Below are 27,843 nucleotides of genomic sequence, written 5' to 3' on the forward strand. Positions count from 1 at the left end.
AAGAATCATCCTGGCGTATCACCACAAACACCTGGCAAGAAAAGGTGAGTATCCATTTCAAATATTTTGTTTGCGATCACTTTCAAGGAGCCCCCTATTTCGTCCGAATTACCTTATATTTCATTTTTCCTTGCTACCGTATTGCTTTGTATGGAAACACCACTGGTTACTGTATTATTTCGAAACACATTCATATTACAGTACATTTCCAAATTAAAAAAAAAAATACATGCAGTGCAGAAGGCATTTTCTTATAAATCTTTCTCTCTCTCTTTTAACTTAGGAAAAGAAATGGAGAAATCGAAGTAATGATCGATGATTTCAACCAGCGTGTCATTCACGACACGATAGCGGAATTTTATTCAGTGCGAAAGATTGTGCCGAGCCTGCAAACACTGCTTCCAGGTTTGCACGGCATAATAGGCTGGAAGTGGAGTATTGTCTCACTGAGAAAAGTACTTTTGTCTATGGGATTCATATGGCGTAAGGTGGAAAACAAGAGGAATGTGTTGTTAGATCATCCAGACATTGTGCACTGGCAATCTCGTTTCATTGTTGACATGAGGAACTTCAGGGAAGCAGGCAGAGAAATATTTTATCTCGATGAATCGTGGATCTATAATAACTTAACATTTAATAAATGTTGGCAGAGGAAGGGTGACTTACGTGAAGAGAGTGTCGTTGGTGTCACTGCATGGGGGAGCTCATCGAGAAGACTGATAGTTGCAAGTGTCGGATCCAATAATGGGTTCGTCAAGGGAGGGCAACTTATGTTCTGGGCAAAGTCGACAAAGGGCGATTATCGCGGGCAGATGAATTCGGCAAACTTTGTGAAGTGGTTCGGAGAGAAGGTACTGCCAAATCTCCCACCTAATTCAGTAATAGTTATGGATAACGCTTCTTACCATAACAGGCAAACAGAGAGAACTCCAACGAAGTTTGAAACGAAAGTTCGAATGCTGGAGTGGCTGCAATGCAGAAATATCCCCATGTGATGAGAGTATGAGGAAGGACGAGCTGTATGCATAAGTACGAGCGAATAAGCCAGCTGAGAAGTCTCTTGCTGTAAACCTGTTGGCTGAAAGCAAAGGCCACCAGGTCGTTAGCTCGCCAACTTACAACTGTGACTTAAACGCAATAGAATTAGCATGGGCAAAGATAAAAGGGCATGTTAGGGAGCACAACATATCGGGGGACTTGGCTGCCACAAACATGCTGAATCTTATGGACGCAGCTTTCCAGTTGGTTACTGCGAATGATTGGAAGGAATATTGCAAGAAAGTTAAAGAAACAGAAGAAGAATATTGGGCAAATGATGGTATATATACTATATGACCTGTTTAAGTATATTTAAATTTTATAATTAATAGTTTAACATTGCGGAGAATGAAATAAAATGGAAAAAGAAAATAAATTGTGAGCAGTGGGAATCGAACCCGTGTCCGCTGCCTGACATCCCTTTACCGAATCAATTGCGCTACGCATGCTACAATGACCTGACTGTTGAAACATCGTCCATTATGCTTTTCGTGTGTTCGGAGAAAAACTCACCAAAGTTTCATTGCAATTGGATGAATGGTTTGTGAGTGCATAGTAGACAAACAATCATACATTCATTTATATGAAAACTCTTTGCCTTTACAAATGTCTGCTTGTGTCTGTGTATATGCGGATGGATATATGTGTGTGTGTGTGCGAGTGTATACCTGTCCTTTTTTCCCCCTAAGGTAAGTCTTTCCGCTCCCGGGATTGGAATGACTCCTTACCCTCTCCCTTAAAACCCATATCCTTTTGTCTTTCCTTCTCCTTCCCTCTTTCCTGACGAGGCAACCGTTGGTTGCGAAAGCTAGAATTTTGTGTGTATGTTTGTGTTTGTTTGTGTGTCTATTGACCTGCCAGCGCTTTTGTTTGGTAAGTCTCATCATCTTTCTTTTTAAATATATATATATTTTTGTAATGTACAATGACGATTTCAGTTTCGTTTACGAACAACATTTAAAGCGAGTTTTACTTCCAAGCCTTTTGTCTGCTTTCGTGTAAGAATGATGCGCAAATTTGTAGTGCCAGCACTGCAACTGGTAGGTGTGTCTTGTCTCCTCTCCCCCCACCCCCAATGGCTCCTCTCCCCTCACAACTCTGCCGTCTTACAGTTAACACATGGTATGTGATCTACCCATCTAATCTTCAGCGTTCTTCTGTACCACCACATTTCAAAAGCTTCTATTCTCTTCTTGTCCAAACTATTTATCATCTGTGTTTCACTTCCGTACATGGCTACACTCCATACAAATACTTTCAGAAACGACTTCCTGACTCTTTAATCTATACTCAATGTTAACAAATTTCTCTTGTTCAGAAACGCTTTCCTTGCCATTGCCAGTCTACATTTTATATTCTCTCTACTTCCACCATCTTCAGTTATTTTGCTCCCCAAATAGCAAAAATCCTTTACTACTTTAAGTGTCTCATTTCCTAATCTAATTTCCTCAGCATCACCCGACTTAATTCAACTACATTCCATTGCCCTCGTTTTGCTTTTGTTGATGTTCATCTTATACCCTCCTTTCAAGACACTGTCCATTCTGTTAAACTGCTCTTCCAAGTCCTTTGATGTCTCTGACAGAATTACAATGTCATCGGCGAACCTCAAAGTTTTTATTTCTTCTCCATGGATTTTAATACCTACTCCGAATTTTTCTTTTGTTTCCTGTACTGCTTGCTCAATATACAGATTGAATAGCATAGAGGACAGGCTACAACCCTCTCACTCCCTTCCCAACCATTGCTTCCCTTTCATGCCCTTCGACTATTAAACTGCCATCTGGTTTCTGTACAAATTGTAAATAGCCTTGCGCTCCCTGTATTTTACCCCTGCCTCCTTTAGAATTTGAAAGAGAGTATTCCAGTCAACATTGTCAAAAGCTTTCTCTAAGTCTACAAATGCTAGAAACGTAGGTTTGCCTTTCCTTAATCTTTCTTCTAAGATAAGTCGTAGGGTCAGTATTGCCTCACGTGTTTCAACATTTGTACGGAATCCAAACTGATCTTCTCCGAGGTCGGCTTCTATCAGTTTTTCCATTCATCTGTAAAGAATTCGCGTTAGTATTTTGCAGCTGTGACTTATTAAACTGATAGTTCGGTACTTTTCACATCTGTCAACACCTGCTTTCCTTGGGATTGGAATTATTATATTCTTCTTGAAGTCGGAGGGTATTTCGCCTGTCTCATACATCTTGCTCACCAGATGGTAGAGTTTTGTCAGGACTGGCTCTCCCAAGGCCGTCAGTAGTTCTAATGGAATACTGTCTACTCCTGGGGCCTTGACAGTAACATCCCTGTAATAATGGACTGGCCTACACTGAGTCGTGACCTGAATCATATAGAACACCTTTGGGATGTGTTGGAACGCCAACTTTGTGCCAGGCCTCACTGACCAACATCGATACTCTCCACAGTGCAGCTATCTATGAAGAATGTCTGCCATTCCCCAAGAAACCTTTCAGCACCTGGTTGAACATATGCCTGTGAGAGTGGAAGCTGTCATCAAGGCTAAGGGTGGGCCAACACCATAGTAAATTCCAGCATTACCGATGGAGGAAGCCAAGAACTTGTAAGTCATTTTCAGCCACGTGTCCGGATACTTTTGATGACATCACATCTTCAAACAGGTTATTATAAACATCTTGTGCCAGATGCACACACAATTTTTCCATTAAATGTCCAGCTGCATGTCGGATGACAAGAATGACACGTGAAAAGTTAGAGTTTAAATTACTATGTACACAAATCACCTACTAGACAAGCAGTCTTTGTGCACCCTAGTAGGCATGATGTATCATATGGATGCAATGTTGTGGCGATTTGTGTACATAGTAATTTTAACTTTTATGTTTGATGTACCAACACTTCATTTGTGTCCTAAGTTGTGCATATGGAGATTTAGTGGAAAGATTTTGTGTGCTTGTGGCACAAGATGTTTATAATAACCTATGTGAAGATCTGATGATGGTAACATAGTTTTACTAAAACTGGTCATGCACAATACAGTGTTTTACTGTGATCTTGGCTAAGAAGTTTTTCTTCTCCTAAGAAAATCATTGTTTTTGTTTATGCTGTATAGGTCAAATGAAATATCAGATTCTAATTGTGTGTTTTTTTTTAAATTTGGTTTGTTCTTTAGAATTTGTGTGTTATTTTATGATTGTTTTGCAATGGTGACATTATTCATATTTTGTATATTTGTCCTTATCCTAAACCCCATACTTCTTGCGCTTCTCCCATTAGTTTTATTTTATTGCTGGGCTGAAATATTTTGTATCATTCATATCTTTGTTTGCAGATGTATTTGTGTAGTGGCATTGTGGTCTTCATATTCTATATGTTGGAAATAGAGGTGTCCGGCATTCTGGTCCTAATTGTGGTCATGTGTTTATGAGGTGTGGATCCCAGTTAGTGTGTGTGTGTGTGTGTGTGTGTGTGTGTGTGTGTGTGTGTGTGTGTGTGTGTGTTTTTTCTATTCTGAACAAAGCTACATCTACATCTACATTTATACTCCGCAAGCCACCCAACGGTGTGTGGCGGAGGGCACTTTACATGCCACTGTCATTATCTCCCTTTCCTGTTCCAGTCGCGTATGGTTCGCGGGAAGAACGACTGTCTGAAAGCCTCTGTGCGCGCTCTAATCTCTCTAATTTTACATTCGTGATCTCCTCGGGAGGTATAAGTAGGGGGAAGCAATATATTCGATACCTCATCCAGAAACGCACCCTCTCGAAACCTGGCGAGCAAGCTACACCGCGATGCAGAGCGCCTCTCTTGCAGAGTCTGCCACTTGAGTTTGTTAAACATCTCCGTAACGCTATCACGGTTACCAAATAACCCTGTGACAAAACGCGCCGCTCTTCTTTGGATCTTCTCTATCTCCTCCGTCAACCCGATCTGGTACGGATCCCACACTGATGAGCAATACTCAAGTATAGGTCGAACGAGTGTTTTGTAAGCCACCTCCTTTGTTGATGGACTACATTTTCTAAGGACTCTCCCAATGAATCTCAACCTGGTACCCGCCTTACCAACAATTAATTTTATATGATCATTCCACTTCAAATCGTTCCGCACGCATACTCCCAGATATTTTACAGAAGTAACTGCTACCAGTGTTTGTTCCGCTATCATATAATCATACAATAAAGGATCCTTCTTTCTATGTATTCGCAATACATTACATTTGTCTATGTTAAGGGTCAGTTGCCACTCCCTGCACCAAGTGCCTATCCGCTGCAGATTTTCCTGCATTTCGCTACAATTTTCTAATGCTGCAACTTCTCTGTATACTACAGCATCATCCGCGAAAAGCCGCATGGAACTTCCGACACTATCTACTAGGTCATTTATATATATTGTGAAAAGCAATGGTCCCATAACACTCCCCTGTGGCACGCCAGAGGTTACTTTAACGTCTGTAGATGTCTCTCCATTGAGAACAACATGCTGTGTTCTGTTTGCTAAAAACTCTTCAATCCAGCCACACAGCTGGTCTGATATTCCGTAGGCTCTTACTTTGTTTATCAGGCGACAGTGCGGAACTGTATCGAACGCCTTCCGGAAGTCAAGGAAAATGGCATCTACCTGGGAGCCTGTATCTAATATTTTCTGGGTTTCATGAACAAATAAAGCGAGTTGGGTTTCACACGATCGCTGTTTCCGGAATCCATGTTGATTCCTACATAGTAGATTCTGAGTTTCCAAAAACGACATGATACTCATGTTCTAAAATTCTACAACAGATCGACGTCAGAGAGATAGGTCTATAGTTTTGCGCATCTGCTCGACGACCCTTCTTGAAGACTGGGACTACCTGTGCTCTTTTCCAATCATTTGGAACCTTCTGTTCCTCTAGAGACTTGCGGTACACGGCTGTTAGAAGGGGGGCAAGTTCTTTCGCGTACTCTGTGTAGAATCGAATTGGTATCCTGTCAGGTCCAGTGGACTTTCCTCTGTTGAGTGATTCCAGTTGCTTTTCTATTCCTTGGACACTTATTTCAATGTCAGCCATTTTTTCGTTGGTGCGAGGATTTAGAGAAGGAACTGCAGTGCGGTCTTCCTCTGTGAAACAGCTTTGGAAAAAGGTGTTTAGTATTTCAGCTTTACGCTTGTCATCCTCTGTTTCAATGCCATCATCATCCCGGAGTGTCTGGACATGATGTTTCGAGCCACTTACTGATTTAACGTAAGACCAGAACTTCCTAGGATTTTCTGTCAAGTCGGTACCTAGTATTTTACTTTCGAATTCACTGAACGCTTCACGCATAGCCCTCCTTACGCTAACTTTGACATCGTTTAGCTTCTGTTTGTCTGAGAGGTTTTGGCTGCGTTTAAACTTGGAGTGAAGCTCTCTTTGCTTTCGCAGTAGTTTCCTAACTTTGTTGTTGTACCACGGTGGGTTTTTCCCGTCCCTCACAGTTTTGCTCGGCACGTACCTGTCTAAAACGCATTTTACGATTGCCTTGAACTTTTTCCATAAACACTCAACATTGTCAGTGTCGGAACAGAAATTTTCGTTTTGATCTGTTAGGTAGTCTGAAATCTGCCTTCTATTACTCTTGCTAAACAGATAAACCTTCCTCCCTTTTTTTTATATTCCTATTAACTTCCATATTCAGGGATGCTGCAACGGCCTTATGATCACTGATTCCCTGTTCTGCACTTACAGAGTCGAAAAGTTCGGGTCTGTTTGTTATCAGTAGGTCCAAGATGTTATCTCCACGAGTCGGTTCTCTGTTTAATTGCTCGAGGTAATTTTCGGATAGTGCACTCAGTATAATGTCACTCGATGCTCTGTCCCTACCACCCGTCCTAAACATCTGAGTGTCCCAGTCTATATCTGGTAAATTGAAATCTCCACCTAAGACCATAACATGCTGAGAAAATTTATGTGAAATGTATTCCAAATTTTCTCTCAGTTGTTCAGCTTTGGCTGAAAACTAAATGTGTAGAACTCTTTTTGTTGTGCTTGTCTGCAAGGCAATGTGTCATCTTTGTGGCGAGTAGCGCTCTTTCCCCCTGGAGTTGCCATATTTTACTATAATTATTAGATACAGCTGCAGCATGTCATGCTAATTCGTGCCATTAACTGCTAGTTCCATGAAACTAAATCAGAGTAGTCAGTCATGAGATGACATGACTCATTTTCATCATTAGGCCTACGCTTTGTGAAGCCCATATGCTGATATTGATGTTTGATGACAGTTCCACACAATTGAAATAGTAGTAAAAAGTTTCAGGAAAGCTACCTATTTGCTGTTGCCTTCTTTATTTGTTAAAAGCTGCCACTGTAATGCTCCACATTCAACCCTTCTTACCTATATGAAATTTTTATATTGCGTTATTATTGGCAGCTGAGGTGCAAGTTCTTTCCTGGAACATGATTCAAAGATCCCCCCCTCCACTACATTCTGACTGGTTTAAATATTACATCCATATATTGTGATTTTGTAGTGCAGGAGCTAGAACATTAAAATCTTAATCTAGTGTTATTTGAATAATCAAAAACAATGTATAATTTAGATCAGTTCTTTCTTATAATTTATTAGAGGGCTTTTGTTTCTTTGTTTGGGGACATACCGTATTTACTCGAATCTAAGCCGCACTTTTTTTCCAGTTTTTGTAATCCAAAAAACTGCCTGCGGCTTAGAATCGAGTGCAAAGCAAGCGGAAGTTCTGAAAAATGTTGGTAGGTGCCGCCACAACTAACTTCTGCCGTCGAATATATGTAGCGCTACACAGACATGCTTCTTAGGCACAAAGATAAATACTGGCGCCAAAACCTCTGCGTCAGTAAATAAATAAAAAAAAGGTGGAAGACGAGCTTTTTTTTCCCCGCCCCGAGTTTCGACCACTGCATTTTCATACATTATCCAACGAAGTAAATACAAATTCCGTATTGTTCATCTTCGAATGTATTAGAATTTCAATGTACTACGAAAATCCGGCTGGCAAGACTGTTTGGGATGTTTTTCAATATGCCCAACTCCACGTTCTGAATTTTTTCCTACCTGTGAGAAGAGATGGTTGCTAATAGTAACCTGATGAAATGTGAATCACAAGCAGTATTCTCTTCACCATTCACCATAAGAATAATACGAATATAAACATTTTGCCATGTGTTCTTCCGTGTTTGTTGCTATCTCATTTAAATCCTGTCTGCCTAATAAACTACGAAACTAGAGTGAGACAACAGCAAACGCGGAAGAATACACTTATCGTGTCTGTTTATATTCGTATTATTCTTAGCCTAATAGTGATACAGTCAGAAATGAACCACGGCAACTGACTAGATTTTTAAATCTAAGATGACTCTAATTTCTGTGCAGAATTTGATGTACTAAAGAAGCGGCCGCAAAGATTTTCAAATGGAGAAAAATTTTCGCCTAACTCTCGTTCAGAACATGTTCTATCATACGCAGCCTATTATTTGGTTCTTGTTGATCATTCTCAAAGAAAGCAGCAGTGTAAGTAACAACAAATAGCAGTCTCTTGACATTGCTTCGCTAATGAGACGATTCGCCTCTTTTTAGTTGTAAGCGGCGGTAGCGCGCACAAAAGCAAGCCATGCCGCGAACGGCGACAGGCCGTAAACACGCACTATCAGAATGCGACAAACAATGCATGACACAGTACAGTGATGCATTTTCAGCTTAGAGTGACGTAAACACCTATAACAGAGAAAACGGCACTTATCAGATCAAACAAAATAAGCAATCGATTCAAACCAGACGAAGCACGTGAAAAAGGAAGGGTACCCGTATAAATACGGACGGAGCACCTGACGCATAGCAATGGCTACCTGGTAAAGCTTAAGACTCGAACCAAACTACTGTAGCTGTATCGTCATTCATTCGACCTAAATTGTGTCTCATATTACAATGGACCAACTTTGTTTCGATTTGGAGGTGAGGCCTAAAACTTTTATCTCCCCTTGAATTTAGAGTCTCAAATTTCAGGTGCGGCTTAGATTCGGGAAATCTTTTTTTCCTTTGTTTCGAGTCTCATTTTTCAGGTGCGGCTTAGATTCGAGTGCGGCTTAGATTCGGGTAAATACGGTACTTGTAACTATTGACCAAATTATAGGCTGTGCCATGTAAGAAAGTGATGACTCCATTTATATTCAATATTATAACAATAAAAAAAGTTAAAGGCTAAAGTGAACTTACTGTGTCATTGCTCTTGCATTGTGTGCCGATGTTGGTAATTTGTTGATGTAGGTCATTGCAGTGTGAGATAAGAATTGATTATATTTGTCAATATGGAAAGAGCCAGAATAACTTTGTCGGGTTATTATGAATTGAAAACTAGATCGACTGGCTCGCTTACAAATAGCACAGTCCAAAGCCTCAGTTAGGTTGGAATGTGACAATTTGCGAGAGAGTTGGAGAAGCCAACAAATGCGAATGGAAGGAAACTAGATTTGTTAACTAGCTATCTTGTAGTATTACTGGAGACCTAGGTTGGGTTGGAATATGACAATTTGCTTGTGAGTTGTCAAAGTCAACGAATCCCAACAAAAAATATGTTTGCCGTAATAGATTAATGTTTAGGGTAGCCTGAAATAAATATTCGTCAGTGCAATAATCTACTTGTATGTCTGATTCTGCTGAAGATCTGGACAATGCGATTACCGTATTTACTCGAATCTAAGCCGCACCTGAAAAATGAGACTCTAAATCAAGGAATAAAAATTTTCCCGAATCTAAGCCGCACCTGAAATTCGAGACCCGAAATTCAAGGTGAGAGAAAAGTTTTAGGCCGCACCTCCAAATCGAAACAAAGTTGGTCCATTATAATATGAGACATAATTTAGGGTGAATGAATGATGATACAGCTACAGCAGTTTGGTTCAAGTCATAAGCTTAGCAGTTAAGCTTTACCAGGTAGCCATTGCTATGCGTCAGGTGCTCCGTCCGGTACCCTTCCTTTTTCACGTGCTTCGTCTGGTTTGAATTGATTGCTTATTTTTCTTTGATCTGATAAGTGCCGTTCTCTAAATAATAGACTGCGTATGATAGAAGATGTTCTGAACGAGAGTTTAGCGAAAATTTTTCTCCGTTTCAAAATCTTTGCAGACACCTCTTTTAGTACATTACATTCTGCGCCGAAATTAGAGCCATCTTAGATCAAAAATCTAGTCAATTGCTGTGCTTCATTTCTGACTGTATCACTATTAGGCATAAGAATAATACGAATATAAACGTGACATGATATGTGTATTCTTCCGCATTTGCTGTTGTCTCACTCTAGTTTCATAGTTAATTAGGCAGACAGGATTTAAATGAGATAGCTGCAAACACGAAAGAATACATGACTAAAATGTTTATATTCGTATTATTCTTATGGTGAAGAGAATACTGCATGTGATTCACAATTCATAAAAGTTTCTATTAGCAACTATCTCTTCTCACAGGTAGGAAAAAATTCAGAACGTAGAGTTTCCCGTATTGACAAACATCCCAAACAGTCTTGCCAGTCGGATTTTTGTAGTACATTGAAATGCTGCTACATTCGAAGATGAACAATACGAAATTTGTATTTCCTTCGTTGGATAATGTATGAAAATGCAGTGGTCGAAACTCGAGGCGGAGAAAAAAGCTCGTCTTCCACCCTTTTTGTTTACTGACGCAGAGGTTTTGGCGCCAGTATTTATCTTTGTGCGTGCAAAGCATGCATGTGTAGCGCTACATATATTCGACGGCAGAAGTTAGTTGTGGTGCCACCCACCAACATTTTTCAGAACTTCCGCTTACTTTTTCAGAACTTCCGCGCGATTCTAAGCCGCAGGCGGTTTTTTGGATTACAAAAACCGGAAAAAAAGTGCGGCTTAGATTCGAGTAAATACGGTAAATTCCAACCTAATAGAACAAAATACCAGCTCCTTTATTTATGAATGGTAGGAAATTATGAAAGAGCATTCTGATTGGTTACCATGAACCGACTTAACGATTCGCCGTATTCAGTTCCCATTGTTCATCGTAAGAGTTGTTATCAATATCGGCACGCAATGCAACAGCTGTGGACACTGTAAGTGAACTTTTACCAAATTCAAATAAGCATTCTGTTTTACTTTTCAATGTGAAGATGGGTGAGAGCAGAATTTTCGATTTCTTAATGGTCGTTTTCATAAATATTTTATAAAAAAGAAATCTTGTAAGAAGTATCATGAATTTCTCTGCAACAGACTGAAATATATTTAAGCAATATGCTTCCCATTATTCCTAATGTTTTGCTTTAATTATTTCTATCTTTTCTGATTAAATTAAATGAATAATGAGTAGCAGTTGGGAAGTTTCTTTTTGAATACATTTTAATTTTTACAGGAGTTTAAATTCCTTGACCTGACGGACATAGATGAAGATGAACGGAAACATTTACACCAAGTGCTTTACAGTGCAGATCCGAGCCTACAATTACCCTGGGATACTCCAGAATATGAATGTCATACTGACAACACACCACAGCATTATGGTATGCAACCACGAAATTTAAATAGTGTTCATCAATTTTGATCATTACAGATTATTTCATTAAGATTTATTTGCACGTATAAGATGTAAACACTTAGTGAAAGGAGAGGATTTAAGGCTTATGCATACTTCCTTTGTAAAATCTGATATTGTCCTTGTGATAAGTCATCACAGGATTTCACCTATTAGATGGTATTACTGTTGGTCCTTAGTGGGATTATGTTAAAATATTGTCATAGGTGAGGAACCAAACCTTGAGTATTGCCACCATGTGAAGAACGTTAGTGCAAGGGTGAAGAGTATAAAAGTTCAGTCTGCCATGCCGTCTGTTGGCAGGCTGTGAGTTATGCCATAAGGTGTGCTGAGACAGTACATTGCTATCCATGAGAAAGACAAAGCTGCAGGCATGTTGCACCTAGCGCGCAGTTTTAAGCTGGCAATAATTTTTCTTACTTGACTTTGAGTTTTTATCACTTACTGTAAAACAGTTGTCAGTTTTGTACATTCAGATTTTGAAATTAAGATACACAATAGTATGAAATTTTTATATAGCAGATTTAAAACACTTAACAAGGAGTTGTAACTTGCAGTCAGTACACAATTTCTTAATAATACTATTTTTTATTCATTATGCCTCTTGGTATTATTGTATGATGTGTGTGGCTGGGTTATCAGAGGGATATGATACCACAGGTCTGATTTGGGATTATTAGCTTGAAAGTGACTATTACTGTTGTGGAGCAAATGAAATAGAGAAAGTCATTGGTGGTATAGAGTAAATAAAAATACAGTGATAAACTATAATAACAATAATATACACACATATCATTGTGTACCTACAACTTCTTCTATTTCAATTCACTCATAAAATAAAGGATTGAGACTTTTCACAGAATGAAACAAAATTTGTATTCGCATGTCATAGAAATTTGTCACCTGTAACAACCAACTGGTGATAGCAGCTAGGAAATGAAATCATTGTCTTTGGGAAACTAGACTCTGATTTCTGTGCCAATTCTTTCCTTCTAATACCTGTGCCACTTCAAGACAGCTGCGCTTTAGCCTTTCAGTGAAGACCAAACACTGTCATCTGGGGGGGGGGGGGAATCTGTATAGTCGCAAATTTTTGTACAGTGGTAGAGGGAGTGTTACAAACAATATACTAAAAACACTGACTGGTGGGGTGTGAGCATGGGAGGGGGGGGGGGGCTTGTAAAGGTCACTTTTAGGTTTTTCTTCAATGTTTCGAAAACCTCAGCTTCTAGTGAAAATGTTTTCCAATAAAAAATTGAACTGCATTAAATTTCCAGTATAAAAGTTCCTATTTTTTCTTCAGGACTAATAGTTTCCGTGTTGCCAGAGATAGAAAAATCTCAGATTATTAAAAATGGTGTACCATTGGTATAAAACTGATATTTGTCAAATGAAGTGGATAAGACCAAATATTGAACGTGTGTACTGCATGTGAGTACAGTAGAACCGTATTACAGGATAAATTGTATTCGGGGGGATGTAATAGGTTGGAAGGAGGGGTTGGCTGTTTGAAGCATGAGAAAAGATAGGTCATTGAATTGTGGTGCACTTCCGTACTTCATAGATTTGCAAAATGAAAAGTGAGCAGTGGTAATCTTCCAGTCTCTCCACTGCACTAAGTTGCAAAGAAGCAGTTACAGGGTATTTCACAAAGTTATATTGAACGTTCCGCAGGTGACAGCATGGTCCCAGTGGTCTCTTCTGAAGTAAAGAATTACTGCAAGATGGAGAGATATGAACGAAAAATGTTTCTTTCTGTGAATGTGCTGTGGAAGGAAAATAGGCTAAGAAGCAAGGGGAGGGATACTACCTGCAATACGTAGTTTGCTCTATGACTGACAGGGAGTCATTTTCGGCAGCAAAAACCATTATTCATTGTTGAGCACTTTGAGGACAGGTTTGGGGAAATATCAGCAATTTTGAAAAAGGTCAAGGAGATAGTGTGTTAATGTGTTTTGAAATCCTGTGTCCCCCCTCACATGTAGCGCTTCAAATGCATGAGATTTTTGCACTTGTTTCCTCATTCTGATGCCACTCCTGTCTGGTGGGAACTGTTGATGTCAGTTGCACACGAATTCACCTTGTGCTGTCCACCTGCTCTTACGATCTGTTCACCAGACATCACAGTCTTCCAAAGAGAAAAGAAAATCCAAGAAATACAAAATGCTTAACTGATTAGTGTATCAGAAGCCCAAGAAGAAATAAGATTGATTACATCCTGTACATATGATGACAGTCTTTGCTACGGCTACAGGTACATCATCATCATCATCATCATCATCATCGTTGTCCTCTCTGGCGACAGTACCCTCACCCACATGCCTTCTGTGTTGGGTCTTTGGGACCATTCTATTACACTGCTCCCCTGGTGGCTAGGGCGCCCCCCCCCCCCCCCCCCCCCCCCCTCCTACTGTTTTACCTACACCCACTTTCGAAGTGATGACTCACCAACTAATGGAGATGTTGATCCCCAACACCCAGCTGGTGAAACAATGCCCTCCTCCGGCATCTCACCAGGAAGGGGTCCTTTGGGATGCTCCCCTCCCAGGATTCTGCTGGTGGTAGGGTTTCACATTCCTCCTCTGTCCCTGAAACTATGAAGACAAACCCTTGCAAACACTGCAGTTATCCAAGGAGAAGAGGGAATGGGGTACTGCAGTGCTCTGTATTGAGTGCACCCCTTTTTCTAGTGGCTATCAAAATGTCTAGCTGCAACTGTGAGGTCTACAGTGTCACCATCTCCTTATGCCGACTATCATTGTTCCTGTATTTACTGTTGCTCCTCCATTGTGGGTTTTGCTGAATGTTGACTGCAGGGTGCCATACAAAAGATAATGTACTAGGCTGTCAATGTTTTCCATTTTCCAGCCGCCAATATCTGTGTCTTGCAATTCTGATGTATTTCCTATCCACAACCAAAACTCTATTGACAACCAGTTGCTGAATGTGGTGTTAACATGGCACCCCCATCTTCACCAACGTCAGCAAATGTGCTGGTCACTCTTTAATACTCTTTGCTGCCCAGTAACATCAGCTGAGGCACAGACAGCTCTACACTTTGGTGGCCTTACAAAACTCTGCTCCTGTCTCATATCGATTAAGGGAGTCTGCCATATGGCTCAGCATTGCAGATGCTGGATTTGATACACCACTGTTGGGCCTAGCTTGCAACAGGTGCATTTCAGACCATGCTGTGAACAGCCCAATCATGGAAGCTGGAAGTCCCTCCACTACATGTCAGTTGCCAGCTGCGGCTCAACTATGCAGTACACTTTCGATGCTTCCCTGCTTACGTTTTTCCTGGTGGGGCAATCCACCTCCCACAGCAGCGGCCCAGGACTGGACTCACCATCACATTTCACATACAGTTGTCTGTTCTGAACTCCAACTTCCCCCACTGTCAGCGCTTGTCAAGGAGTGGTTGTGTGTATACCCCGTATTATGAACACTGTTCTTGGATGTGTTTTGGCGTATCATTGGACTAAAAAACTGTTGACCCCAAGGTTTTGCGCCACCTGGTCCTGGCCATCCTTGATGCATTTTGAGAAATGGTATACGCTGATGGCTGTACTGTTTATGGACAAACCGGTTTTGCCTACTCACATGCTGCGTACAGTGACCTACACTCCCTGCTGAACAGATGTGTATTCATTGCAGGATTGGTGCCCGTCACTTGAGGTGTCAGTCATGACCGTTCTTGTACTGCTGAGACATCCTTAATTTATAAATTATAAGAGCGCAGCAATGAGTCGTCCTTCTCGCTCTCTCGCGAGATTTGTGGCCTCTGTCAGACTGTTGTTCACCCCTGCTCTGTATGTCAGTGACTTCTGTATCTGGGCTATTTCCCACTCAGTGGCCTGTGTGGAGTGACAGCTCCATTCTGCCGTCCTACACAGAATCTTATGCAGTTTTCAATTCTCTCCCTTGAAATGTGCATTTATGTTGCCAAAGTATGATTCACCTTGATCCAGAGCTCTACCTCAACACCTAGTGCCTGACTTGGTCCCCCAGTTCTGTTACTTGAGTCTTCTGTTTGGTAGTAAGCTTGCTTTGTTGCCCCATATGTGCCTTCTGAAGTTTGGCTGTTTCCAATAACGCAGCTTCCCTGCCCACACTTCTTGGGGTGCTGATCATTTGAGTTTTTTTCCACCTTTTTCACATCTTAGTTCTGTCCTCCCTGGACTAGGGTTGTCTAGCTGATGGCTCTGCTGTTGCTCCCCTTGGGCATGGTCGACCATAGTGGTATCTGTTAGGTCACCAGTGCCTTTCGCACTATCCCTGTGAATAGTCTTCTGGTTGACACTGGCATCCCCCCCCCCCCCCCCCCCTTTTTCATTTGGTGGTCCCAGCTCCTGGTTTCCTGTGCCATTGCTATCCGCTCTTTCCCTGCTCCTCTTTTTGGGGCCCTCACCTGCCCACTGCCTTCCCTCAGCTGCGTTGGGCTCCACTTCGCTTCTCTCTATCAGAATGTCCATCTTCCCTCTTTGTTCTGTCCCCATGTTCTGCCAGGTTTGCCATTGCTCCACAGCATTTTTATTTGCCACCATTCAGCTGCCATACATTTTTACTCCTCCTTTTCCCCCATTTTTTGCAGTATATAGAGGTTTAATTGGCATATTTTTATGTGTATTGTTCTGATTTTATTGATTCTCCTCACCTTGGATGAGATGTGTTGTAGCCCCCTTGCTCTGTTTTTGTGAATGAGTCAACGACTTCATTTCTAAGCTATTCTGTGTTCAACCAATCTTCCTGTCCTAATGAGATGCAAGGACAACTGGTCCTGCAGCTAGCATCTGCATCCTCCTGTATAATTTCTTTTTCTCACTCCTCAGAGATCACACACCTGCTGTCCCAAAACTACTGTTTCACTTTCTCTCCCATCACTCTCTCACCTCCAATCTTCCCTCCAGATGTTACAGTTAGCTTTATAGTAAGCAAGTTTGAAATAAGTAAAGACCTGAAAAATTTACATTTGCGATAAATGTTAATTATAGATTCTAATTCTGCTCAAAAAGAGAAACTACAAAATTATCTTGTAATAGCTATTTCATATCAAATTGTATCCAAATGAACTGTTTTATCAGATATAGTTTGAAACAAGCTTTTTCTATGCATACAAATATCGATAATTTGACAAGTTTTCCATCAGTGGTATTGTACATCATGTGGTGCATCCCAGTTTGGAAAGGGATTGTGCGTAAGAATATGTTTGCAAAATAAAAAGTGCCTAAACACAACAGCCTATCAGTGTGGTCCAGTATCTGGTACCACACCAGTTACGGGTGGTTGAAATGTTTGTGTAATAGTCGGCATAGAACAATGAAATGCCTACATTTCTCTGCTAGCTAAAGTTCAAAAGTTGGTATAATGTGGACCCTTAAACATGGCAGTTTTGTGTGGCGGGTGTTTTGAACTGTGGTTGTGTTAAATACTGGTAGAGGTCGGGCCTGAACTACCTCATTTACAACATTTTGTAGTGGCATGGTACCTGTTACTGAATGGTTTGTGTAGTGGATTGCTCGTTGTTTTCATTTATAATTTTGAAATGAGTGAAAAGACCAATCCTGGACTATCACAGAGTTAGATTACAATCCTCTTGAAATCAGAAGGGCTGAGTGGTCCCTGTGACCATATGTTAGTTATGGTTTCCCAGAAACACATAACATGGATGGAGGGTGGCTGCCGTGCAAGAGTGTTTCTCTGCACCACTCCTTGCTCTTCCAGTGGTCATAATTCTAGTTTGTTTGCACTTGTGGCTGACTTCCAGTTTATAGCATGCGCACTTTGCGCTGAAGTGACCAGGAAACAAAACCTCACAGCGGAATTCGACCATGCCGAAAGTCTTCCCTGTGTGGAAATAGTTACTTTTCATACTACTTCTACTAGTAAATATCTTGCGTGTTGTCTGTAGTGTTGCGAGGTATGGACCGAGTGGCTATGAATGCCCACAAAAGGTCACAATCAATATTTCAGGTTTCCTAGTTAACGAATTAAGTGGGAAACAAAAATGTCGAGTAACCCCTAGAAGCGCTCTGTTCATGAGCAGGAAAATGCTGGGGCTTGTGAACAGAAACAATTTGTTGAGAGCTTAACTAGAGCTACAAGAAAGGAAAAAAAAAGCAAAAACCATTTCAGAATAATACTGCAAAAGTTTTTGCAAAACCAAACTTTCCTGTCAGAGTTATCAATCACTTTTTAAAAATAGTCATTTTCTCAAAGCACTGAGGTTCATCTTCAGGCACATAGGGTGACAACCATTTAAATTTGTATGTTTAATCATTAAAAAAAATTATTTGCATGATTTGCCAAAAATAGATGACCCACTTTGTTTGCCAGCAAGAGGATTCCTTTCAATCCTCCATGTGAAGATATTTTCACTTACTGTCCTGCTGACAGATATAATGCATCTCCTTGTCTGGTTTTTGGCATATTTGTGCCCTTCTGTTGGCATTTAATGCAATTCGTCAGTCAAGGCGACTTTATTCAATTCTTTAAGCACTTAGTGACTTCCAGTACATATGCTTATGCATGTACCCTGTTACATGTGGCAAGGAGCTGGTAATTGTAGATTATATGGATGCTCAGTTGTTATTGTCATTGTTCAACATTAAAATTAATGAGTGACTGGTTGCATTGTGGTTTGACTTCCTGCTGAAATGATCCAGTTATTGACAGTGATGTCAGTCTATTGTCCAGGCAGATGAGACACATGAGAGGATTCTACTGAATTGAGATACTTCCTCCACACTTGATACAGCATGTGTAAAGAGCAGTGCCTGCGTGATCTTGGAGATAGGTTGTACTGTTCATTGACAGCTCACAATCTGACTCCAGTCAAATGATGTGCTTTGAGCATTGTGTACTTGAATGTCACACTGGTGGTCAGTATGGGGGCCACCAGCAACCCAATATCGTGATGCCGAACTAGTCCATTCAGTGTGCTGACAGGAGGGCTTGTTGTCCAAAACAGTAGGTGTATCTGATTAAGTTGTTCAGCGTTGTATAAACTTGTAACAAGCTGTAGGCATGCCAGTCTGTTCTGGTAATGGAAGTACACATAATGACAAGTCTTTTGTGTTGGCGATTTCCGCAACAGCTATATATAAATTACAGTGGTTCAAAAGAAAAATGTCTTTTCCATGTTGCGCATTAAGTTTTCTTTGTTTGTCTTGTGCGCCGAGACACGTTTTGCCTTAATTACAAGGTATCTTCTCTGGGTGTTGTGAAATATCATACAATTTTTTCATTTGTACATACAGGTTTATAGAAACAAATGACACTAAACACACACAAATGGCACTTAAATTGCTATATGTTGAAAACAGTGACAAAAAGGAAAGTTCAACTTTCAACCAGTTTGCCACCAGAGAGAAAACTGTTTGGCTTAGAAATAATGAATTAGATGCTGATCTGTAAGTACACTGTCCACTTTATTGTAAAAATCTCAGTGAACTACTTTAGATAACCTATAAGTGCAAAAGATAACCGATATGTGCAAAAAAAAAAAAAAAAAAAAATTGTGATATTTCGGGATACACACTTAAGATGCCTTGTAATTAAGGTGAAGCCCGCCTAGGTACACAAGATAAGTAAAAAAAGTTAATGTGCAGCATGCAAAAGGTGTTTTTCTTTTGAACACATGCTGAGTTGTGTCTCTCAAGATTAATACTACGAGTATATTGAGGATATAGTAAAACACTGGGCCACATACTTGCTGAAGGGACATAAACATCTCACAGATTCATATGGCAGCTTCCTTGTTTGAAGATCGTCCTAAGCAGTGCTGTCAACAATGGTATGTTTGACTGCCTGCAGAATGTCAAAAGCATAACAGCATGCTTTAAATGTAGGTTGTATGAATACATGATTAACGTGTAAGTACATACATCGTCTCCAAATGGTGTGACACTCAACAAGAAACTATCATTCGGTACTGATTTGCTGGGACAGCCTTTCTAAAAAAAAGAGAATTTGTCCCTCATAGTTACGTACTTCCAGTCTCTGTAGACAACTTCTACAAATACATAATTGTAATCAAGTCTTGACTGTATCTATTCTCAGTTAAGAGCAAGTTCATTTATGTGCTTTGGTAGGATTTGGGAGAAGTGGATAAAATCCACCAGAAAATTGAAACTGATGTGTGGCCTTTGAGATGTAGTCAGGTGACTCAAAATACAGCACACTGCCTATTTGTCTAGTGTCTATGTTTGAGTCTGACCCCCAATAACCAATTATCACTTATAATCAATGTATAGTATACTGTATGTTTCCATATCAGTATGAAAGTATAAAGTAGTGGGATAATTTGAGATGGAATACCAATATTAACTAGTGTAGATTGTTACCACTTAGAGTGTGGACATGTACATTTACAAGTTGGATAAGCTAGCCCTTCAGATCAAGGAAATAGGAGAAAGTGTGCATGCCTTCCTTCAACCTCTCCAACAAAAAGTCTCTCTCTCTCTGTATGTGTGTGTGTGTGTGTGTGTGTGTGTGTGTGTGTTTCACATGAGAAAGGAATTTGTCTAGTAACTTACCCAGCTGTGATACTTTTAAATGTGTGTTACTTCCGTGCAACACCTTCTGTATATGACGAGTAGCAATATATTCTGATTTATGTTGTTACAGTATAAAGTAGAATTGTTTCCTGTTCACTCAGGTGCAAAAAAGTTACAGGGAGAAGAAGTGTAATAGTCTAGGATAGAACCCTTACTGAAATATCTGAAATCCCTTTATTTCCTCTTTTGTTGTCACATGCTGTATGGGTGTAGTTATGATCCTTAATGCTTTTTGTGTGTGATTCATATAGTATGTTGTTTATGGTGACGAATGAGTTACATATTTAGATTTATCCTTTTGCTCATGTGTGTTGTATGACTGATTTAGGAAGTAAATAAATATCACCTTAATTACCTATTACATTATTTTTCCACATTTAATAATTCTTGTCTTTATTGATTGCATCCAGCTGTGGCTTCTATTCCTCACCCCACTCTACAGGGTGTCTTTCTCCCCCAACCACTCTTTACTTCTGGTCCGGCCACACTTGGTGTGCCAACACTGCCACCGGTGCCGGTAACAGGTAACTTGCCAGTAATGCTACGTTCCTGAATGGTACCTTGATTTGGCTTTCTAGGGATTTTTTGTGAGAGGGGTTTGAGTGTCTGGGGCTAGTGGTTTGTTATTTTATGCCTCAAACTTCCCATTGCATGTAACATTCTTAAGGTGTGTGTGTGTGTGTGTGTGTGTGTGTGTGTGTGTTTGTTTGTTTCTTCTGTCTTCTTTCTTATCACTGTTTAAAGAATGGAACTTGATAGTAGAAACTGATAATATAGGCATTGATAAATTCCCTCTTAAAGATTGTATATCAGCTTTTCTTATGAATATTTGCCACAGGTACTAGAACTTCTGCTTGCTTGTTCCAGCTTTTCTGGATATTTAGTTTTGTGTTTGTTCATCTGTAGTAAACTAGAAACTTGTTTTAATCTGCTTAAACATTTTGGATAGTTGCATGGTGATTTGAACTAGTAATTGCACGTAAATTTACAGTTGGCACTTTGAAATTCACTGCTGTATCATGCATTCTCGTAAGTACTGTAGAGAATATGTAGTGTTTCTAAAAAGCTTATGGGTTGAATTTAGCAAAATCCGTATTGAAGTAATACTGTTTGTTCTGCTAAAACATTCCTTGTGTGTGAAGTGTTCTACTGGTGAATTAGATGGTTTCTTTTCATTTATTCTGTAGTCTTCCTTGCATGTTGTTTATTTTTACTCAGAAAAAAGTGCAGAGTTTCTTTTTGAAGAAATGATGCCACCAGAAGTGTGATATGCAGTACCTCATAAGTAACAGACACGGATAGAAAAGAATGAACTATGTTTTCTGTACATCTGTTAAGTTGTATTATAATGAAAATACGAGAAACATGGCCATCATGGTTATTATGAATAAAGTTTGATATGATTGCATTCCATTATTATTTGTGATCAAAAATAGAAACATTTAATTTTAGGCTTCTGTATTTTGTACTCATTAATCTCACATATGATTTCTCTCTCCATATTTTTCCCCATAAAATTATTGCTGGTGTGTGTGTGTGTGTGTGTGTGTGTGTGTGTGTGTGTGTGTGTGTGTGTGTGCGTGTGTGCGTGTGTGCGTGTGTGCGTGCGTGCGCTGGTCAGTTCAGATGTACAAAGGGAGAGGTGTGTCTTGATTGCAGGTAGATGCAACAGGCAAGTAGTTTTGGCAGGAGATAATTGGGTTGTATGATTATATCCATCTCATGGTAGTGTTATCCGCCCCGATAGCTGAGTGGTCAGCATGACAGATTGCCGTCCTATGGGCCCGGGTTCGATTCCCGGCTGCGTCGGGGATTTTCTGTGCTCAGGGACTGGGTGTGGTACGACTAGGATTAAAACTTCAATTCATCATTAATCCAAGTTGTTTGAGATGTTTAGTCACATATCTTGTTAATAATTGATTTATTTATCTTATTAACCTTCCCATTGCCACCAACTTCAGTATGGAGAGAAGAAAACACAGGAGAAAAAAAATGAAGAATTAATGGGGGGGGGGGGGGGGGGGGGGGGAATTACATGGTGCTTATAGGAATCAAATACTGGTCCTAAATCTCAAGTTTATTGATTTATTGGATAATGTTTCTGGATCACACATATGATGATTAAGAATGCTCAGTTATGTATTGATTTTTTTCATTTGTGAGCCTTTCACAGCAGATGGTATACAGAAGACTTGTTATACACGAGTCAGATTGGTTTGACATGCCTGAGCCTCTCCCTTGTGTCCCAATAGTAGCCACATAGCCAAAATTCAGTTCTATTATCATCCAGTCTCCCTTGGCAGCAAAATAGTATTCACTCTGAAAAGTTTTCCATATGCCAAGATTTATGTTGCTGGGAATTGTAGGGGTTAGCTCTAGTCCATCTGCACTAACTGCTAGTGTCAAGGCAGTTCTGTTTTTTGTTTTCAGTTGTTCTCAGTGAGATACTGCCATTATACTATGCACATCCCAATAAATGGGTATCTAGTCGGCATTGCCAACCTGGTGTAGAGGATAAGAGTGCCACTTCTGCATTTGTTTTACGTGCCTGATGTCTCAAAAGAAGAACTACAGTGAACTACAAACATAAAATGACAATCGATAACTAAACCCACAGCAACTGGAATACCAACAAGCAAAGCGAAAACTCTACAAACTTACACAGCAACCTAATACACGTGTCATACATATTAAGAATCATTTTGCTTCTCATCACTCTGTAGCTTCTGATAAGACACTTCAGCTTGCAACCTTTCATTGTTATGATTATCAAAATTATGTGGGCTAGTTATAATGAATTCCCAAGTATAACTTCTTTCACAATTATGTAGCATTTTAATTGATATGGTCTCCATGTCTGCCCCTTAAAAATGAAACAGTGAACCATTTATCATCCTTACGTTTCTAGCACATCATCAGAGTTACACTCCCATGATCAACAACCTGTGGTAACTGAAGTAATTAATGTTAAGGTTAGTATGCATTCCACAATCTGACAAAATGATACATCCTTGATTTTCTTCTATTTGAAAACAAGTTTATTTAGTCAGCTATGAGAGATCTACAGTTTATTGTGGATGTGAACAACTTAACCCTTTCAATGCTATAGACTTGCTGTTTGCAGTCCATGCTGAGGCACCTTTTGTTACGGCAGTATTGGTCACCAAATGCTGGTGCCCGTGCTGAGCGATAGTGTTCTGGTTAATATGAGATAATTGTCATCCGATCTTACAAAACTGTTAGGTGAAAAAATTTCACTCAATAAAGAACTGAACTTATTTTCGTTATCCATCATACTGCACAACGTCAAATTAAGTAAAACATTGCATTAAATTTTGCAGAGGTAAAAACCTACTGTGTAAACTTTGCATGTGGTTGATTTCAGCTCATACATTGCAGCGAATGAAATGTTAATAAGATATTGAAATTTTATTTAAATTGAGAGCAGAACAGTGTCTCATCTCATTCTCGAGTTATGGGGTTTTATATCTGGGAGAACACCTGCAGAGGTCCTCAGCAATTTAGGAAAACCCAAGTGGCATGCTTATACATGTCCACGGCACCTGAGGAATGGCATAGAACAACATTTATACATGCCCACAACAGTGAAAGATTTAAGAATTTCCATGTAGGCAATGTACTACTGGATTTCGTTGAATGCTAGAAAAAATTTCTAAACCAGGGAGAGTGTTAAACATGTGCTTTTATTTGATGCTTAAAGTATTAAGTTATAGAATAACATAACAAAAAGAATATATGCCTTAAACTGAGTTGAGAGTGTAGTTTAGCCATTTCTGTTAATTGAACTTTTAACACATTCTACAAACAGCAACCATAATCTCCAAAAGCTGTGAGGTTATTAGTTATGTGCCATTATATATTCTACTATCAACTAATCAGATTTTTAAATGATGTAATTATTGCTTTATAATCATTCAAATAGAAGCAGATGAGTAAGATTTCTGTTTTGTATAATTTTGACATAATCACCCGCCAAAGGTTGCACAATGACCAAACATAGGCTAACCCAGAATTTGTTTTTATCTATCATGTTTTATTTTTGGTGGGTTTACCTTTAAATAAGAGAGTGAAGTTAAGAAAACACAGTACCAGAAGTTTCGCGCATCGACAGATTACATTGCATTGTTCAGTTTGAAGTAGTTATCCACAGCAACATCCAGTCTTACTGCTCTGGATGCAGTAGCACCAAACACAATCACACCTGAAATATCTGTTAAAATGGGGTAAAATTGTTGCCCCATTCTACTTAGACTTTTCATAATTTTCTGTGATACCCCAGGATACACTCTCTGCATGTCCTATGTATGTTATTCATGTATGTTGCCTCTATAAACAAGGGTAATGAAGGACTCAGCTGGAAATGTAAGATTACAAATTAACTAAGTAACTAAAAGTTTAAAACCAGATTATCAGAAGGATGCTAAAGACCATAGCAAAAGTTTTTATTATTTTATGTAAAGCCTCTTTTAACTATAAACTGTGTTTCGATTGGCTACCCAAGATGAGTGAGTCTACTGCACCCTGGCATTTTATTCTTGTACTGTATCTTGGCTGTTTCGAGTGGTCATTTTCGGTTACACATCAGTGCCTAAATTGTGTATGGTGTGAGAGCTGCCTGGTGTGCATTTTAGCAGAATGTGAAAATGAAGTTATGAAGGATTATTCTATGAAAAAATCGAACTATAACAACAAAATGTAGGAACAAGCAATGATGATGGTCTTCTTGACCACAGCAGAATTCATAGAAGTAGTTCTTGTCAAAGGTTGCGTGGTAATTACACTCCTGAGAACTAAAAGAATGGGAAAAGTGTTGCCAAACATTTCGGAATATATACATTTATTTGCTCGAGGAAATACGTACTTTCAAATACGTCAAACAGTGTTTAGAACACAGTAAATAGTGCTTTTTTTTGCTTTATCCTTTGTATCTTATTTTCTTGCTAATTGCTAATAAACATAACAAATTATTTTTGTCATCAAATAATTCTGATGTTTTTCATTTTTCAGATAATTTGTCATTAAAATACATTTATCTGTGTATGGTTTTATTCATGTCTAATGCAGCCTTTTCGTGTAAAGTGTAAGAACTTTATTTTTTTCAGAGATTGTGTCTCTTGTAGGAGAATATTAGTAGAAAAAAGTGCTACGATCATGTGTAACCTATCAGTGTCACTATAACAGAGCAAACAACACAGTAAAGTTAGGAAGATGCAGAAGCACATTTTTTTTTTTTTTTTTTTTTTTTTTTTTTTAATGGAAGTAAGATTGGCCAGAGTAACTTTAGATGCTGGCAGACACTGCCATTGGCCACTGTTTCTGTGCTTGTGTAGTGTGTGTGGTGTGCAGCATAATTGAAATTTAAAACTCCACATCATAAGCTCATAGCGTAGTGTTTGGCTACTGACTTACAAAAGGTGCACACACTTAGAGCAGTCAGTTTGGACCAGAAAGCTGCTTGTGTAAAACAGGATTAAGTTTGAGTGCATATCAAGACCTAGTGCAAATCTCAGATGTTAGTACATTGGGCATGGGAATGATTTATCCAGTACTGCAGAAACTTTTAGATGTGAATATTCCGCTGCAGTTGCTTATTCCACATAATCATGGCCTAATTGTGTTCTGAAAATTAGTCATATAAATGCTTCATAGCACATACTTAATTCACATGAATTATAGGTTCAGTAGCAAACAGCATTTAGCCAGGTTGTGTGTGTTATAATTATGTTATTATTTTTTCTCACTTGTATGCTATACATTTGGCATTGTGACAATTATTTATTTTGTATGGTACTGTTTGAGTGTTTTACTCAGTAAATTGTATTAAAGTTTGGTTTCATTTTTCAGAGGTTGAATCCACTGCTGTTGCAGCAGCCGCAGCAGCAGCAGCAGCAGCAGCTGCTGCACAAGAAACTGCTAACCCGAACCCTGTAGCAGCTGTTGCACCGGCATTGCATCACCATGTTCGGGATCATTCACCCCAGCATGTGACTTCACCACCAGCACAGTCACCGTACCACACTGCCTTGCCCCATCCTCAGCCACCTGGTTCTGTAGTGCCCATACCTCCTCCCCCATCATCAGTGACTGTACCAGCCCCTGCTATGACAACAGTTTATCAGATGGTTGCTCCACATATTCCTAATGTTTTTGTCAGCAATTTGACAACTAATGTTAATGTGCATGGTTACAATACCCCACCATATGGTAGGCACATACCTCCTCAGCAAGCTTACCAAGTACAAGATGTCAATAGCACGCCAAGAGACAGTACTAGCAGTTCAGGAAGGCGCCAAAAACCAGGAAAAGTTGGATCTGCCAGTAGGAGGCAGGAAATTCAGCATCAGTTTCGTGGGCATGATGTGCAGCCAGATACTTCCCCTGGTGGTGCATCTTATCAAGTAATCCCATTTGTGCATCCATTTACTTACTACCAGGCTCCAGAACATACGCCGTCTCAGCATGCAGCTCCCGGAACACATTTTTTTATGCCAGTATATCCTGCTCCTGTGTACCCTCCTTTTCATCAGCAACCTGCTACAGCGGCACCAGTTGTGTATGGTACAGATGTATCACAGCAACATCCTACGGAAACAGTTGAAGCGATCAGCTTCCCTACAGAAACAGTTAGAGATGAACAATCAACGGATGGGTATTGTGTTGAACCGTCTTCAGTTCCAGTTGTGGAGCCAGTAACTACAAACTCTGTAATTTCAGATTTGAATGAGCAAGAGACTACTGAATATAATCAAACACCAGAAACTATTCCTAGTGAAGGTTTACAGGTTACCCCATTGTATGATTCTTCATACTCTGGAGTTAACGCAGAATCGTCGAGTTTACCGGAAAATCAAACCCACAATTTTTCTGGTGATGGAAAGGAACACAGTGGCAATGCATTTGTAGAAGAGGAAAAAGAAACATCTGCCCTAGTTGATAGGAGAGACAGTAATGGAAACAATACAGTTATCAACAAAAGTGAAACACCAACTGTTGTGAGCAGTGAGACTGTTGAGACTGTGAGAGTTGAAAACAGTGCTACTGCTCAACAAGAACCGGTTTTAGTTGATACTAAGGCCAAAACAAATAACTTGTCACCTGATAGTCCTCCAAAATCATCTGGTCCTTTTCAAGAGACCCTTGTTACAAAGTTACCCAGTGCTGCTGATACTACTACTACTGCTCAGATTCCAAGGCGTACTGCAGTGAACACGACAGCAGCTCTTATCAATAGTGATGAAGTAAACCAAGCCTCAACACCTGGCTCTGGACGGTCATGGGCCAGTCTTTTCAGTCAAAACTGGCACAGCTCTCCTTCAGCAGCTGCACTTACGAACACTGTAATTACTGGAGCACCAAAGCCACGTGCAACTGTACGGCCATTCCAGAGTGAGTTGATGGCTTCAGCTGATAGTCCAATTTCCAGCTGTAAAGCTCAAGATTCTCAACCGTTAATGGATGCTCCAGCACCTGCTGTTGATACCAAAAACTTTCCTCAGCTCACAAAGTCTGCTGCAGATAATCCTCACCTCTACAGATTGGGAGGTAGGCACCAAAATAAAATACTGATACGTAGGCCAACATAATATAGTGTACCAGCAAGATATTTTTGTTCATTGTTATGGTTCAGGAATGATTTGTTTAATATAGCTGTGTTGCATCTCTTAATGTCAGATGACGCACAGTCCTGCTTACTCTGAAAACTTTTACTACTGTAA

General features: G+C 39.8%; 1 protein-coding gene across 2 annotated transcripts in view; it reads left to right on the forward strand.

The window, feature by feature from the left end:
- LOC126175229 (ubiquitin carboxyl-terminal hydrolase 10-like) overlaps nucleotides 1–27,843 on the forward strand; it is a 118,933-nt gene that overhangs the window by 13,188 nt on the left and 77,902 nt on the right. The window contains exons 3-5 of one of the 2 annotated variants that reach the window (XM_049921861.1): nucleotides 11,370–11,517; nucleotides 20,518–20,631; nucleotides 25,973–27,670. In XM_049921861.1, the coding sequence (XP_049777818.1) occupies nucleotides 11,370–11,517; nucleotides 20,518–20,631; nucleotides 25,973–27,670 (1,960 nt within the window). The remainder of the gene's footprint in view (nucleotides 1–11,369; nucleotides 11,518–20,517; nucleotides 20,632–25,972; nucleotides 27,671–27,843) is intronic. The other variant, XM_049921863.1, reaches the window with a different exon arrangement.

Source organism: Schistocerca cancellata, chromosome 3 (assembly GCF_023864275.1).
Source record: "Schistocerca cancellata isolate TAMUIC-IGC-003103 chromosome 3, iqSchCanc2.1, whole genome shotgun sequence".
NCBI lineage: Eukaryota > Metazoa > Arthropoda > Insecta > Orthoptera > Acrididae > Schistocerca > Schistocerca cancellata.